The 18,100-nt window shown below is 38.4% G+C and overlaps 1 protein-coding gene across 11 annotated transcripts in view; it reads right to left on the bottom strand.

The window, feature by feature from the left end:
• Window positions 1–18,100, bottom strand: part of ppip5k2 (diphosphoinositol pentakisphosphate kinase 2) — a 148,423-nt gene that overhangs the window by 84,297 nt on the left and 46,026 nt on the right. For all 11 annotated transcript variants that reach the window (XM_069892389.1, XM_069892399.1, XM_069892406.1 and 8 more), the window contains exons 9-15: window positions 13,247–13,368; window positions 12,586–12,687; window positions 12,323–12,409; window positions 6,888–6,963; window positions 6,000–6,109; window positions 2,918–3,003; window positions 2,004–2,129 (exon numbers count right to left, since the gene is read on the bottom strand). In XM_069892389.1, coding sequence (XP_069748490.1) covers window positions 2,004–2,129; window positions 2,918–3,003; window positions 6,000–6,109; window positions 6,888–6,963; window positions 12,323–12,409; window positions 12,586–12,687; window positions 13,247–13,368 — 709 coding nt within the window. The remainder of the gene's footprint in view (window positions 1–2,003; window positions 2,130–2,917; window positions 3,004–5,999; window positions 6,110–6,887; window positions 6,964–12,322; window positions 12,410–12,585; window positions 12,688–13,246; window positions 13,369–18,100) is intronic.

The following is an 18,100-nucleotide window of genomic DNA, read 5'->3' as shown; positions in this document are numbered from 1 at the left end:
TCCTATTCACTTAATAACCAGAAAACCATGTTTGAAGCTGATCCCTGTGGCACCCAGGGTTTTGCCTATTGGAATATCCCTCCCCCCCACCCCCATTCCCCTGGCAGCTTCTTTTGTCTCCTTCCCACATCTGAAGAGGGTCTTTGATCTGAAATGTTACCTGCTTCTCTCCCCACAGATGGGGGGCCTTTACCCCTCGAATATTTTCAGTATCTTCTAGTTCTTTTTGTTCATCCCCAAGCACATGGATCATGGAACAAATCTGCGCCAAACTAAACCAAATCTCTTCTGCTGGCACACGATTCATATCCCTTGGTTTCCTGCATATTCATGTGTCTACCTAGAAGCCTCTATTCCTGGCAGCACCTTCCAGGCATTTGTGAAGTTATCATCAAGTTACTGCGAAGTTTGATTCAACTCTGCAGTATAGTTTCAAGCCAGCCTTCAAGCTTCTAGGTATCCCTGCCATCAGTTGGTGTCAAGCCCATTCTTACCTGTCACAATTCCCATGGTTTGACTTAAACCAATCTTTCCTCGCTTCCAATTCATTCCCATATCCTCACAACCTGCTCATCATGCCAGAAAACATTGACCAAAGAAAATTATAGTGAATTATAAAGATGAAACTAGAATCAAAAAGTTACCTTTCTGAAAACAAGCAAGGGGACAGCCTGAGAATTGAGGTGAGAGAATAAATTAATTTTGATTGTTGAATGAAAGGAGCAGAGAACAAGCTCCAATATAAATGACAGAAAGTGATTGGGATATTCATAGAAATGAAACTGAGGAAATTGGATAATGAAGTGCATTTTCTGACAGACAAGACCCCAGAAGAGATCAGAATTAAAGAGGGAATGAATGTCCAAGGTATTGAGTAGGAGATGAGCTTGTGAAGATCTCGATTAACTGGAGTTTATGAGGGAAGATAGTGAGAACAATGGAGAAATCACTTTCTGAGATGACAGGAGGCAATGGTTTAGTATTTCATTAATAATACAAACTTTAACACAGCAACATTAAAATGTGGAAAACAAGTAATCTTGAAAGTAAACTTCCTTTTGATTGTGAAGGAGACTGAGCACATATGGCTTCAAGTATCAATTTTTTTGGAAAACTAAACAAATGCGCCATTCGATTATATGGGGTTCAGCTACATTTGGGGAAAAAAGAACAGGTTACCCAGATTAAAACAAAAATTTCTGTCAGAGTTATTTCTATCACCCTGAGGATAGGTCTTAGTGAATTACTAAGCAAATAAATAATGCACTAATTGTTTGTTCAATGGAACAATCAACTTGCAAGCTAAAGATTTAGAAAAAAAGGCTATCTATATATAGGAATTTAACAGCCCCTCTCTTCCTGCATGAATAGTACCTTGTATCTAAACATATACAGGTATGCCCCGCTTTACGAAAGGAGGGCATTCCTATGAAACCTTTCGTAAGCTGAAATGGCGTAAAGGAAAGTGGTTTACTACTATTGATGGCTATTTTCGTAAAAGCAAAAATCCATTCAAATTTCTTTTGGATAGCAAACACAGGTTTCTTTGCAAAAGGGAATTTACATAAAGTGAGTATTAATAAAGCAGGGTATACCTGTACTTTGCATGCCATGTGAGAATTTCACCTATGCTCCTTTACCACATTTCACACCGCAAAATGATTTACAATCAATAAATTTGTTTTGTAATAGAATCAAGTTTGTCATTTCAGTAAGCACTTTCATTTGATTGTGAAGGAGGATGTCAAGACTCTATTTGATCTTTAGAATGCCAAATCTCTACTTGTCATTAACTTTGATTTTGTGATTCTTTTGCAACAGCCACTGTTACATTGTGAAATTGACAAGGAGTAAAACAAGGATATTAAAAAATACAATCTGAATGTCAATATTGACTTGTTAAAAGGGGAAGAGTGATGACTGCTTTGAAAATCATTGAGGAGGTGCTAAACCATTAGTAGTTGCTGTTGAAGAGATTAGGAAACAAATTCACTTTGTTTTACCTTGTCCTCCTGGATACATACACCTGAAAGCACGACCCAGCTCTTCAGCTTGGACCCTGCCTGCTGGGGTCAGCTCTCCACCCCATTTTAACACCAGCAGTAGAGAAGGCTCTTCCTTCTTGTTTTCTGTTAATAATGCATAGTATTGTTTCAAGCTGGAAAGGGTTTGTATTTTTAAAGCACATTTTATGACATCAGGATATCACACATCCATACAGCGAATGAAGTACATAACAAAACCGAAATGAATGCTATTGCTCTGCAAATAATATATATTTTAAACCATCCCAAAATGTTTCATTCAAAGGATAATAATTGCCTGCAATGTAGCACTCTGAACAAACTGGATTATGCACTCAAGTTCTGGTTTGCGATGACATGAGAACTTTCTATCGCAGGAATGGTACCTTAGACGTTAACTTAAAGTCTCTACAATTTAAATACAAAAGGATAGTATCCTCGGAAATGATTTGAGACTCCAGTGGATTGGCATCACAAGTGATATCCTTTCATTTGAAATTATTGACAATCTAGATGGCAACACGGTTGGCCTAGTAATTAGTGCCACACCTTTACAGTGCCAGCAATCAGGACTGGGGTTCCAATGTCTGTAAGGAGTTTGCATGTTCTCCCCACGTCTGCATGGGTTTTCTCTGGGGGCTCCAGTTTCATCCCACTGTTCAAAAATGTACTGGGGATGTAGGTTAATTGGTGCTAAATTGGGGGATATGGACACATGGGCCAAAATGACCTGTTACTGTGCTGTATGTCTAAATAAAATGCCTGAAACAAACTGTCCTATTCTGCATGGAAAAGTCAGCATTATAAAGTTCACACATAAAGTAATTGAACAATTCTAGTTTAAATGCTAATAGAAAGACAAGAATAAAAGATAAAAATGTTTGAATACCTACCATCTTCTTCACTCGAAGTCTTTGGACACCCAAGAGGTAGGTACGTTAATTGAACTTTACGGTTTATTCCAGAAAAGTGGCCATACCTGCAAAAAAAAAAATTAAGAATTAATACAAGTAGATTGCTCAGAAATGTGCAACATTATTCATTTGAATAGCGACAGCATAAGAAAGTACATCAGAATAATCCCACATAAACTGATATAAAACTGGAATTACATCCAAATAATTTTCTTCGTTAGAGGAACCCAGAGATCAGATGTACAAGTATTCGGATAGCCAGGGACTGATTAGAGACGGTCAGCATGGCTTTGTGCATCGTAGGTCATGTTTAACCAATCTTATAGAATATTTCGAGGAGGTTACGAGGAAAGTTGATGAAGGAAAGGCTGTAGATGTTGTTTACGTGGACTTTAAGGCTTTTAACAAGGTCCCACGTGGAAATTTCAGACTCTGTATTAATGGTGAAGTAGTGAACTGGATTAGACAATGGCTGGACAGGAGAAGCCAGGGAGTCGTGGTGGATGATTGCTACTCAGACTGCAGGCCTGTGACTAGTGGTGTACCTTAGGGCTCTGTGTTTAGGGAGCATCATTGTTTGTCATCTATATCAATGATCTGGAAGATAATGTGGTAAATTGGATCAGCAAGTTTGCAGATGACACGAAGATTGGAGGAGTTGTGGACTCCAAAGGTTTTCAAAGCTTGCAGAGGGATCTGGACCAGCTGGAAAAATAGGATGAAAAATTGCAGATGGAAGTTAATGTATACAAGTTGAGCTGTTGCATTTTGGAAGGACACACCAAGAAAGGACATACAGAGAGTCCCCAACATACATCTGAGTTCCGTTCTGACCGACCAGTCGTATGTTGAAATGAATGTGTCAAAAATTCACTGTATCCATTTTATCATTCGTCCATTGAGAGTGGGGTGGTGCGATGGGTGTGGGGGTTGGTGGCGGGCTGTCAGAAGGGAGTGGGGCAGCAGGACCAGTGCGGGGGACCGAGAGCAGGCAACCAGGAGTCTCCCAAAAGGTCGCCACCAGCCCCCACACCCATCCCACTGTCCCCCCCAACCCCAACAACTCACCACTAACCCCCAACGATAGATGACGTTGATGATGTTAATTTATACAGTAGTGTTTTCTGAATTTCGCATTTCTCAGGATTTCAGAACAAAAGCCAGTGGTCCCAGATTTAAGCCCACCCGAATTGTGCTGCCGTATCCACCCCCTTCCAGTTGCGCTGCCATCTTGCTCTCCCCCCAGCTCACCCGAGTCGCAATGCCGTCTTTCTCCCTCCCACCCACCAAGTCCCGATACCGTCTCTCTCCCCCTGCCCGCCTGAGTCACACTGGCGTCTCTTTCCCCGTCACCCACCCGAGTGGCGCTGCTGTCTCTCCCCCCCCTCCGCCCAACCTAGTCGCACTGTTCTCTCTCTCTCTCTCTCTCTCTCTCTCACTCTCTCTCTCTCTCCCTCCCTCTGCTGTTCTAGCACCAGGAAAAATTGCCAGTCTTTGGAGCTTTCCAGATTTTAGATGTCCGGAGAAAGGATTGTGTACCTGTATTTTTTTTTGGTCAAATGTACGGATGATTGTAAGTCACAAAAGTCGTAAGTCGGGGAGAGGCTATACATGGTAAATGGAAGAATACTGAGGAGTGTGGTAGAACAGAGGGATCTGGGAATACAGATACATAATTCCCTGAAAGTGGTGTCACAGGTGGATAGGGTGGTAAAGAGAGCTTTTGGCATATTGGCCTTCATAAATCTAAGTACTGAGTATAGGAGTTGGAATATGATGGTAAAGTTGTCTAAGACATTGGTGAGGCCAAATTTACAATATTGTGTACAGTTTTGGTCACCTAACTACAGGAAAGATGTCAATAAAATTAAAAGAATGCAGAGAAGATTTACTAGGATGTTGCCCGGATGTCAGGAACTGAGTTACAGTGAAAGGTTAAACAGGTTAGGACTTTATTTCCTGGAGCATAGAAGAACGAGGGGAGATTTGATAGAGGTATTTCAAATTATGAGGGGGATAGATAGACAGAGTAAACATAGCTAGACTTCTTCCACTGAGGGTAGGTGAGATACAAACCAGAGGACATGGGTTAAGGGTGAAAGGAGAAAGTTTGGGAGAAACTTGAGGGGGAATGTCTTCACAGGGAAGGTGATGGGAGTGTGGAATGAGTTGCCAGCTGAGGTGGTGAATGTGGGCTCAATTTTAACATTTAAGAAGAAAATTTGGACAGGTACATGGATGGGAGATGTATGGAAGGCTATGATTTGGGTGCAGGCCAGTGGGACTGGGCAGGTTTGGCAGACTAAAAGGGCTGAAGGGGCCTATTTCTGTGCTGTAATGTTATATGGTTCTTGATAAAATATACATATCACAGGGCCATTCACAAAAATCAAGAACCACACAGTCAGGTTAACTGCAGCATGTTCGTGGTGAAGGCTGCAAAATTGGGAGACTTGGTAATACCCCATTGGAAGAGAGGTTTTGAGTTCCAAGTTCAGCCTATTCTAAACCCTTGTAGTCAATAACAAGAGGATGTGGCTGGTTATTGTGTTTTCCCTGGAATAGGGAAAAAGAAGAACTCGTTGTGGTAAACTGGAAGAGGTTATCTTTTGGAAAAACCCATTAGAGGGCAAGTTTCTTCAGCAAGACACTGAAGTGGCTGATTGAAGGAGATCAGTTTGTGTGGTTCCAACGAACAACTCTCTGAAACCAACAAATACCTTCCTGAGCGGTATCAATTTAACTTAAAGCACCAGAGCCTGGTGCAGATCATAAATGTTAAATTCTGTGTACAGTGTGGAAAACTGCCTGAGATCAGTGAACTTGGAGAAGTGAATGATTGGATCATGAAACAAGGAGTGTTCCTGATCACATACGTGTGCACTTAGAATTAGAAGGGGATTAAGTTAGGTTAAGTTAATAGTAACAAGTTAAATATTTATCTTATTATTATGTAGGAGGAAAATTAAAAACATTTCTGTTGAAGCAAACATTTCTCGGTAACAATGCAAATGTATACTATCACTAATCAATCATAGAGTAGAATTTCTCTCATACTCACATCTCGAGCACTGTTTTAAGTTGTTCAAGCTTTGATTTACTTTCTTCTATTTCTGAATCATTATTCTGACCCAGTTCTGCCAAAAGATGTCTTGCAATATCCAAGACTTCCTGAAAAGTGGTTGGAAAATATTTCATAATATTTATTCATTCATTGGAAATTACACGTGCAAAACCAGACACGTGAATCAAACTGGGTTTCCACCAGCATGAATGCTTAACCCTCAACTATATCTGGTGACGTTTGTGTCAAAGATTAAAAATTGCATTGCTGGTGACATAAAATTGGCAAAATCATGACCACTGAGGAATATAGAGAATCTGGAAAGAGGTATTAATAAGCTCACACATTTGTTCAGGAAAGAGGCAAAATGTGGGTAACTTTTTTTTTTAACTAAAAAAATGTGAAATGATTAAAATATAGCATTTTTTCCATCAAATCTAGAATCTTGGGACACTGATTTCCAAAACAAGTTGATGTGCAGAGTTAAATACATGGCAATGGATAATTAGCCTTTTTGCAAGGGGCTCGAGTAATGAATAGGTGTGTCTTGCTGACATTGGAATGGGCTACAATGAAACTTTGCTTAGAATGGCATGTAGTTTTGTCTTTTCAGAAGTATGCATTTACCATTGGGATGAATGCTGGGTGAAAAGTCGAGGAATAACAGCCTAAATTCACTGAAGCTTTGAATAATCAGAGGTAATCCCATAACAGTGTGATCTCCTTCTACACTAAAGAAACAAAATGCAGATTGAGTGAGTGCACAGAAGAGAACAGCATAGTAGAAGACTATTAATCTGCAATGTTGGTGCATTACTTGATTGGTATCACTGAAGGGAATACTTTATATTCTACAGTAATACAAATTTAAGAAGAAAAACTGACCTGCAGCTGCTTTGGCTTCTTGAGTTTTATTTTTCCTACTTTGTGTCCATTATATTTTTCAAAGAGATCAAAAAATCTAACAGGAATGAGAAAAGAAAGGATAAATAATACCGTAAGGGAACAAGCAATAAAATGAATTAGACACATGCCACAGCAGAAATTGGATTTCACCAGCATGGCTTTGTGAGGGGAAAATCGTGCCTTCCAAACCTAATATGAGTTTTTCGAGAAGACAACAAAACAGATTGAAGAGGCTCCTCATGATAGGCTCATCCAGTAAGGATCCATAGGAACGTGTGGATTCAGAATTGGCTGGCCCACAGAAGGCAGCAGAGGGAGGGTATTCAGTAACTACTGGTATTCTGCAAGGATGTGTTCTGGGTTACTACTCTTCGTAATCTTGATCAATAACTTGTATAAAGAAGTTGGGGGAAGGGGGTATGTGGGGGTGGCTTAATAAGTCTGCAAATGACACAAAGCTTGGAGGTTTTATGGACAATGTAGAACATTGTCATATAGGATCCAACAGTTACAGAACTGGCAGCTCAATGTTCTGGGGTCCTGAGGTTTCAGATGCAATAGAGCAGGAGAGGTTAAAGGGGGAGGGGTGGCATTGCTAATCAGGGAAGGACAGGACAGATGAGAGGGCTTGTTGACTGAGACTATATGAGTGGAACTGAAGAATGGGAAAAGTATGACCACATTAATGGGGTTGTATTACAGATCACCCAAACGTCAGCGTGAATTGGAGGAGCAAATCTGCAGAGCAATAGCAGACAGCTGCAAAAAGCAAAGTTGTGATCGTAGGTGACTTTAACTTTTCACATATTGGGTGGGCCTCCCATACTATAAAAGGGCTGGATGGCTGAGAGTTTGTAAATTGTGTTCAAGAAAGGTTTTTAATTCAATATATTGAGGTATCAACAAGAGAGTGTATACTGAATCTCCTACTAGGGAATGAGATAGGACAGGTGACACAAGTGCGTGACTCAGAACATTGAGTCGAGAGATCAAAACGCCATGTATTTTCAATATAATTATGGATAAGGATAGATCTGGTCCTTGGGTTGAGATTCTTGGTTGGAGTGAAGCAATCTTGAGGAAATGAGAAAGGAACTGGATGTTTTTTGGCAAGGATGTGCTTAGTAAATGAGAGGTCTTTAAAAGGTGACATTTTGAGAGTACAGATTTTGCATGTATGTGTCAAGATGAAATGCAAAGGTAACAGTCTTAAGGAACCTTAGTTTTTGAGGGATATTGGGGATTTGGCAAAGAAGAGGAGAAAGATTTATAGCAGGTACAGGCAACAAGGAGCAAATGAGGTACTTGAGGAGTATGAAAAATCCAAGAAAAAACTTAAGAAATCAGGAAGGCTAAAAGAAGACACGAGATTGCTTTGGCAGACAAGGTGAGGAAAAATTCTAAGAGGTTCAACAGGTATATTAAGAGCAAAAGGAAAGCAAGGGACAAAATTGGTCCTCTTGAAGATCAAAGTGGTTGGCTTTGAGTGGAGCAAAAGAGATGGGGATAGATATAATTTTTTTTCATCTATATTTACTCAAGCAATTGGCACAGTCTATGGAAATGAAGGCATGGAACCTATACAAATTCAATTGGATAAGGGTGGATAAATTCACAGGGCCTGACAAAGTATTCCCTTGAGCTAGGGTAGAAAACGTAGATATATTTAAGATGTCCTTAGCCAAGTATTTGGATAGATAGGGATAGTCAACATGGCTTTGTGTGTGGTAGAGCTTTATGAGCACCTTACCAGGAAAGTTGATGAAGGGCAGGACATGGATGTTGTCTACATGGACTTTAGTGAGGCTTTTGACCAGGTTCTGCTTGGGAGGTGAGTCAGGAACGTTTAGTTGCTCAGTGTTCATGGTGAGGTAGTAAATTGTATTAGACATTGGCTTCATGGGAAAAGCCAGAGAATGGTGGTGGATAACTGTCTCTATTACTGGAGGCCTATGTATAGTGATGTGACTCAAGCATCAGTGCTGGGTTCACTGTTGTTTGTCATCTATATCAATCATGTGGCAAATTGGATCAGTAAGTTTACATACAACACAAAGATTGGCGGTGTAGTGGCAGCAAGAAAGGCTTTCAAAGTTTGCAGAAGGGTCTGGACCAGCTGGAAAAATAGGTGCAAAGTTTCAGATAGAGTTTAATGCAGACAAATGTGAGGTGTTGCACTTTGGAAGGACAAATTAAAGTGGGCCATACACTGTAAAAATGTAATGCTGGAGAAACTCAGCAGGTCAAACAGTGTCCTTTATATAGCAAAGATAAAAATACACAACTGATGTTTCGGGCTATTTAAAGGACACTGTTTGACCTGCTGAGTTTCTCCAACATTGTGTTTTTACTTCAACCACGGTGCCTGCAGACTTCTGTGTTTTACTTAGGACATATACTGTAAACAGTAGGCACTGAGAAATGAGTTAGAACAGAGGAATCTGGGAAGACAGATATATAATTCACTGCAAGTGGTGTCACAGGTAGATAGGGTTGTAAAGAGAACTTTTGGCATATTGGTCTTCATAAATCAAAGTAGTGAGCAATGGAGTGGGATGTTAATGAAGAAGTTGTACAAGACATTGGTGAGGCCAAATTTGGAGTAACTTGTGGAGTATTTGTCACCAAACTACAGGGAGGGTATCAATAAGATTGAAAGAGTGCAGAGAAAATTTACAAGGATGTTGCCAGAACTTGAAAAACTGAGTAACAGGGAAAGGTTAAATAGATTAGGGCTTTAATCCCTGGAGCACAGAAGAATGAGAGGAGATTTGATAGAGGAATACAAAATTATGATGGGTATAGATAAGAGAAAATGTAAGAAAGCTTTTTCCATTGAGGTTAGGTTAGACAAAAACTGGAGGATATCAGTGAAAGGACAATAAAAGGAACATTAGGGGGAAAATTCTTCATGCAGAGAATGATGGAAATGAGGTGCCATCTGAATTGGTAAATGCAGGCTCAATTTTGATATTTAAGAAAAATGGAAACAGGTACATGAACAGGAGAGATATGGAGGGATTAGTTGTAGGTGCAGGTCAGTGAGGCTGGAAAGGAAAAATAGTTTGTCGCAGACTAGAAAGGCCGAGGGGCATTTTTGTGCTGTAGTGTTCTATGGTCCTCGGATTCAGCATTGTGTGGAGAAGTGACAGATGGAATTCAATCCAGATAAGTGTGAAGTGATACACTCTGAAAGATTGAACCCAATTATGGTTAATGACAGAATTCTTAGCAGTGTGAAGGAACGGAGGATCTTGAGTTCTGTCCATAGCTCCATCAAAGCTGATCAGGTGGTATACGCAGAGAGTGGTGGGTACCTGGAATGCACTGCCATGGCTGTGATCGAAGCTAATACAATAGAAACATTTAAAAGACTCTTAAATAGACACATGAATGTAAGAAAACAGGGGGTTATAGACTATTAAGTGAGGGAAGGGTTCAATTGATCATGAAGCATTTTAACATGGGTCCGCCAACATTGAGTGCTGAAGGGTCTGCACTGTGTTGCACTCTTCCATGTTCTATATTCCACATTGGATGGGATAAAAGTGTATGTTTTGTTCTGTTGCCGTAAATCAACTGTCACCAGAGGTTAAAAAAAAACATCAGGGCTTCCTTTAAGAAATCACTATTGTGAATTCATCCCACCCAACAGCATTAAAGGACAATTTGTCTGTTCATGAACAGAAGTTGCTCCCAAACTCCAAGCTACCAGTCAGTTAAAACAAGAGACCATGGTGAAAGGTTGCTGGGAGGTTACATCTTCACTATGCAAAGCCATGTACAAAACAAAGGTATCTCTTTAACAATGGCAATCACAAATTCACCATTCTCATCAACACACCCACATAGCTCCTGGCTGGCTCATCTATGGGAGAGGCAAGGAATTTGAAGACTTCAAAACTGGTACAAATCTCATCGTCTAATAGTTCTCCCCATCCTCCTGCATAGTTCCGAGATGTTCAGAATACTTAGGGAAAGCAAACTCAAAAAAAACTGGAAGGATATTGCCAACACAGTCGGCAAAGGCATTTGGATCCATTGACAGGATAAGAGAAGCAACTTTGGCATTCCTCTCAGGCCTGCACTCACAGTTTCATTGGACTGGCTATATTATTTCCATGCCTAATATTAGACTCCCAAAATAGACATTCTACATTGATCTCCATTAGTGCCAAGTGGACAAAGGTCAAGAAATCAAGATAACCTCAAATCGACCTCCAAGAAGTATAACATATTTACCACACTGGCATCAAAAGTCAGCTCAGAATCTGAAAATGGAGTGAAAGAAGTCATCCTCAATCTCAATAGACTGCCAATGAAGATAATACAAGGCAAAATACTTTTAACACTACAATCTGAAATAAAATGTGACTTCAAAAAAGCAGATCAGATTCAGGAAGATTACACATATATATTCAAATGAAGTGCAAGGGGCTCCTCTCCCTGCTTTTTCTTCCCCAGTCCTTTTATACAGAGCCTGTCTGCTTTTTGCTCATTTTGTGAGGAAGGGCTCAGGCCAGAAATGTTGATTTTATATCTTTACCTCCTGTGGACCTGCTGAGTTTCTCCACCACTTTTTGTGTTTTTACTGCAATCACAGCCTCTGCAGATGTTCGTAATTCACTCCGTGAGTTCTACTAAAGTGTGCTATAGTTCTGGTTGCATCACATAAGTAACTTTAATTTTCTACTGCACATCTTCTAACACATTTATCAATTTATAAACACAAAATTCAATTTAGCATAATATGATATACATTAAAAGACTAAAAATTTGGATGCCATAAATCTGGACCACCAAAAATACAGACTTTTCAAAAACTCAATTTAAAAAAAAATTAGCGGGCTTTTGTGTGCGTGCATGCATGCATAAACACCACAAATGTATAGCCGCAATAGACAACATGCCTGTTGACTTTATTTTTCTTAAAACTGCTCGTTTTGATAAATTAAGCATGCTGTATTTGCTAATGAATAAACTATCAAAATTTACCTGTTTGTCTCTCCTATTATTTCTCCTTAAATTTGAATTTTAAAAGTACTGCCTGAGAATTTGGAAAATCTGAATTGGCCCAATCCATGAGCAGTCCAGATTTCTACTGTACATGACTACAGAGCTCAAAAGTAAAGTGGAACCCCGTTACAATGCGATAGTTTGGGTCCAAAAAATCTCATCGCAAAAAAAAAGTGGGGTCGCGCTAAATCGGGGTTTCAATAAATGGTTATAGTTACAGTTGAAATTAAAACACTAAATTTTAGTAAACTGATCATTCCCACTCGCAGCGGCAGCCTGACGCCCAAGTCCAATGTCTCATTGCAATACATCCGGATTCGCGCTAAATCGGGTTTCCACTATAACAATAATTACAAGCATAAAGTCAACCACTATAAACAATGGAAGCTGCAATTCACCTCTGGTGCCTCACTTCCATTTTCATTTTTTGTTTTGGAGTTCGATCTCCATGCCTTATGACTGCAATCACACAACGAAGTTCCATCCTATGCAACAATTAATAAAACAATCAAGGGTGAATTCGTAGAACATATAAAATCCAATTTGAATGTTTTTCAAATAAAGCTTATCTAAAGTTTGAAGATAATTTCCTAAATGAGAAACAAAAACCAAATTTTCTTGTATTCTTGCTACTTATATTTCTAATCTGCAGCAACCTTACATGGTGCCAGATGTGGTAGGTACAATAGGAATGTCCTCTGCTTCAGTAGGGATAGACCAAGGGATACGAAATTGTGGAGCTAACTCTCGCATGATGAGGTTTCTGTAAAATAATCAACAGGATTTGTGAGCAAAATAATAAATAAAGAGTGAAATTATTTTAATTTATAGCTTTTATTATAGCTTGGCTTAATCAGAAATAATACTGAAACAGTAGATCATTATGCATAGTTTAAATTTAACACAACCCAAATGTTTTTGGATATTTACAATGGAGTCAAGAAAATACATTTTCCACATTATTTACATTCAAAATAATATTTCAATTTTTTATTAAAAGGTTGCCATGTTTCTGATTTAGGTGCAATTGGCAGTCAGGGCACAGAGTGCATGAGTATTCAGAAGAAAAACTTTGGATTAAGGCTCCATGGTCAAATAGAAATGGAACTGAAGGGATACTGGTAACTTAACCACTTTATGGCTAATTTCATTGCTAATAGACAGGAGGTAATCTTTTGGTGAATGGTGTTTTACTGACGACAGAAAAGGATGCCATAATCTTCTTGAATAGAGAGAACTTTGAAGTTTGTACAATAATTCTCGTTCAAGAGTCTTCATTGTTTTCTAAAGAATACAATATTGGGAAAAAAAACAAACCTTACCCCAAAATCTTTGCACAATCATCATAATACTTCATTGAATTCTTCACAAAGCTGAAGCCATTAACATCACAAACATAGGATTGACCATTAGCTCTTAACAGATCGAAGCCACAAACTGTTTGCTATCAAAAATAAGATAGAATCATCAGAATTTTACAACAGAACATTTTCAGCCCTCAATCAAAAATTGGGCTTCTGAGTTTACTCTCATTTCACTTTTTCCAACATGTATGTTGCAGCCCTTCAAGTGTCATTTGAATGTGATGAGTTTCTGTTCATTGAACATTGATTGAGCAGTGATTTGGTAATCTTCTCTGGACTATTGTCTGTCAGTGCTATTACATTCTTCAAGCTAAGTTTATTGTCATCAGATGGCACAAGTACAATCTGACAAAACATTTAGACATACAGCATGGTAACAGGCCATTTCAGCCCACAACTCTGTGCCACCCAATTTACTACACCCCTGCTACATTTCCAATGGTGGAGGAAACCAGAGCACCTGGGAAAAACCCACACAGACACGGGGAGAATGTACAAACTCCTTACAGACAGCACGGGATTCGAACCCCAGTCCCGATTGTTGCCGCTGTTATGGCATTGCACTAACCGATCTTGTTCTTCGGTCCTCTGTGCAAAACACACAGACACACCACCAGACGACATAGCACACATACAAACAATGCATATGCAGGGCAAGTATTCATATATACAAATAAATTAATATTTTGTTTTGTGAATATGAGTCTCGGATGGTCAGTGTGAGCAGTTCCTCTGGTCATTCAGCATTCTCACTGCCCATGGGAAGAAGTTGTTCCTCAGTTTGGTGGTGCTGGCTCTGCTACTCCTGCATCTCTTTCCTGATGTGTGTAGCAGAAAGATGCTGTGTCCAGGGTGGAAGGGGCCCTTAATGAGTTTGTGCATCCTCTTCAGACAAGTAGCTTCTTCCAGTAGTATGGTGATTAGAACCTTCCATTTTGCACTAACTAAGCTATTCTTATGTTTTGTACTGTTCTTGCATGTTTTCCCTTCTTTGACTGTTCTTTTTGACTAGTTTATCTATCTGCCCTTGTTCATTCAGAATTTGCAGATATGCACCCCAAGATCCCTGTTCCTTTCCACTTCTTCGGATCCTGCCATGAATGATTTCCCTTGCCTATGTGCAACCAAATGCATTACCCTCACTCTTCTTGAGGTACAACTACAATGATCTCTTCTGTGCCTATCCCCTCATGTCTTTCTGCAACTAGAAATCCTATGTTCACAAAAACCTGCTGAGGATTTGCTATCTCCCACTAAGATCATTTTTAAAATCCAATTTATCACGCTCTTGTGTCCTGCTGCTTTTATCTCTTTGATCAATATGGTACGTGGGACTGTATCAAATGCCAAGCTAAATCCTTGCAAACGACATCAAATGCACTACTACCCCTGGACCTTGTTATCTCTTCAATTAATTAATTCTAGTTGGTACGACATGATTTTTCCATAACAAATCCACATTGAACAATATGCTGATATCCCAGATTTTTCAAATAATTGATTGAGAACTGAAATTAAGAGAACTTAATTCTCCATCTTTTTTCCCCCAAAAAGAAAACTAACTACTATAATAGCAATCCTGAGTACTCTTCCTTGCTTCTATTGGGAGTCTGGAATATATTTTATCCATTTCTTAATGAAGCATGAACAGAGGCCCTTCTGCCCATTGACATCATGCTGACCATCAGCCACCTATTTGCATCAATTATACTCTAATCAAATTTGATTCTCCCCACAAGAGCCCCTGTCATAGATTCTACCACCTACTTACACACTAGGAACAATTTAAAGTAACCAATTAACCTACCAATCTGCACATATTTGGAATATGGAAGGAAATGGGAGCAGCTGGAGACAATCATGTGGCCACAGTGTGAACGTTCATGCTCCTCAGACATAACAGAAGCTCACATTGAAATTCCAGATTCCACAGCAAGGAGGCAGTGGTCCTGCTGGCTCTGCCCCTTAACCTAATTTGTTCCTCTGCTTATCATTTTAAATACTTTGGAGAAGAGAAGTCAAGATCAATTCAATATTAATCAAGGGATGAGGTACAAAATAGTATTTGTTTTCAGGGTTTTTGCTAATGGATACTTCAATGCCTCTTGCTCTGTGCTCATCAATGCTTCAAATCACCTGCAATATCCACTTTGAAGCTTGAAGTGTTGCTAAGTGGCGCTTTTACAGAGGGATCTATTGAGAGTTGCTAAGTAGCTAAGGTAACAACAACACCCTTTTTCGATATTTTTTAATTCAGTTTTTATATAATGCATGCACAGAAAAGAGAATGATAATAACACTGATACAGCTGTAACAAAGTAAGGAAACTCGTTAACAATTTTTTTTTAAAATTTATACAGCATTATTAATTCAAGGATGTAGAGCTCGTCGAAAGAACCAAAGACTTGTTGATCCAAACCAAGGCTTTTATTAGCAAAAGACAGGAGCTCTTCACAGGTGGCCGACCAGTCCGGAATGATCCGACCTGGCTAGGGACACAACCCTTTAAGGCCCAGACAATAGGTGTGGCTTAGCTTTCAGCCAATCACTGTAAGCAGTCTAGATACAGTAACTATATACACTATGTACATTGGTGATAGATCTGTACTATCACAAAGGATATATTGGAAAAAGAGAAAAATGAAACAGAAAAATTTTTTAAAATATAATTATATAATCCAAGCCCTAAACTATTCTAAAGTTGCATGATAATATAAAAAAGTACACTACTAGTAAAAATAAGAAGAAACGCAAATCCACAAGAATCAAAAGTTACATAATTATCATTCCCATTAAAGGTTATGAAAGTAATTAAAAAAAGAGCCCTAAAGATTAGAAAATTTAAATTTAAAACTCTTGTTGAACATCCTATATTCTTCGAAGTTAGACATGACATCACATCATGTAACCATTGATCATGAGTTAGTGGGACAACATCTTTCCATCTGATCAAAATTACTTGTCTGGCGATAAGAGAATCAAAAGCTAATACATGACACTGAAGTGAAGACAATTTCACCACCTTCTGTTCAACCATCCCAAATAAGGCTACTAACTGATCTGGTGTTAAGTTTGCATTAATAATTATTGATCAAGTACAGAAAACCTCTTCCCAAAATTTGACTAGGTTCAGGCAAGACCAAAACATATGAATTAGTGAACCATCCTCATTCTTACATCTGTCACAAAAAGTGCTAATGTTAGGGTAAATACGAGCTAATTTAACTTTTGACATACAAGTTCTTTGGACAACTTTAAATTGTAGTAGTGAGTAACGGGCCCAAAGAGAAGATGTATTAATCAACTTAAAAATGGAATTCCAAGAATCTTCAGAAATTGAAATATGGAGGTCCTTCTTCCATGTCTTTTTAATTTTGTCCAATGAATTTTGCCTTGATTTCAACAAAACATCATATACAATAGATATTAACCTTTTCTGAGATGGTTGAAGATTGAAAATTGTTTCTATCAAATTAACAACAGGAGCCTGGGAAAGGTTTGATAATTGAGAATGAAGAAAGTCCCTAATTTGCAAATATCTATTAAAAAAATGATAATTTTGTAAATTAAATTTAGTGAAAGTTACTCAAGTGTAGCAAATTATCCAAAAAAATCATAAAAACATTTAATACCTAATCTAAACCATTCCTGAAAAATAGAGTCATCAAAGAAGGTTCAAAAAAGTAGTTCAATAGAATATAACTAACAAGAATAAACTTATGGAGTCCAAAATGTTTTCTAAACTGAAATCAAATCCTAATTGTGTATTTGACCACAGGATTATCAAAAAGAAAAGGAAGTATGTTCCAAGTAAAGAAACAATAGAAAATTTCTTGGTCAAATTCAACTCCAAATCAACCCATTTTGTTATCATAATATTAAAAAGAATATAATACAGGTAGTCCTCAACCTACGACCGTAATTGGGATTGAAGGAGTGGTCATAACTCAGATTGGTTGTGTTGGTTTGCATGGCATTAAAGCATTTTTTTTTAAATTCAGTAAGTGAACTTTTAATGAAGATTCTCAGCATATGTACAGTATTTTTAGTCGTAGGTGCAGGTGGACGCAACTTGCATAGGTCATAAGTTGAGAACCTCCTGTATAACGAATATTAACAGCCCAATAATAGAATCTAAAATTGGGTGGAGCCAATCCTCCATTCTTACTGAGATTTTGGAGATATATTTTATTTAAATGAGGACATTAAAAAAAGATTTAGGAACAAAAATTGGAATAGCTTGAAAAATATAAAGAAATTTGTGTAAAATATTCATATAAATTCTTGTAATGATGTCCAATTAGGGACATCGAAGAGGAGACCACTGAATTAAAGATTTCCTCACCTGATTTATTAGAGCAAGAAAGTTTTCCTTAAACAAATATTTGTGATACTTAGTAATCCTTACACCAAGGTATGTAATTGGCTTTTAGGTGTCATGAAAGGAAAAGCAGTGTGCAAAGGATCTAACGTGTTTTTAAAAAGTTTGCTCTTTTATAAATTTAATTTGTATCCAGAAAACTGACCAAATTGATGGGAATAATGTTAGTATAGCAGGAAATGAAGAATACAATCAGAATAGGATCAAATACAAGCAGAAGAGGATCAGATACAAAAAGCAAAAAGGTCATCAGCATAAAAAGAAACTTTTGTGGACTGATCCACCCCAATAATTCCAGAAATATCCTGAGATTCTCTAAAGGAAATAGCCAAGGGTTCTAAAACTAAATTAAACAACAAAGGCCTAAGAGAGCAAAGAGTTAGTAAGAATAGAAGCAACAGGAGATAAGTATAGTATCTTAATCCATGAAA

Source organism: Narcine bancroftii, chromosome 1 (genome assembly GCF_036971445.1).
Source record: "Narcine bancroftii isolate sNarBan1 chromosome 1, sNarBan1.hap1, whole genome shotgun sequence".
NCBI classification, from domain to species: domain Eukaryota; kingdom Metazoa; phylum Chordata; class Chondrichthyes; order Torpediniformes; family Narcinidae; genus Narcine; species Narcine bancroftii.
This window is presented reverse-complemented; position numbering and strand designations above follow the sequence as displayed.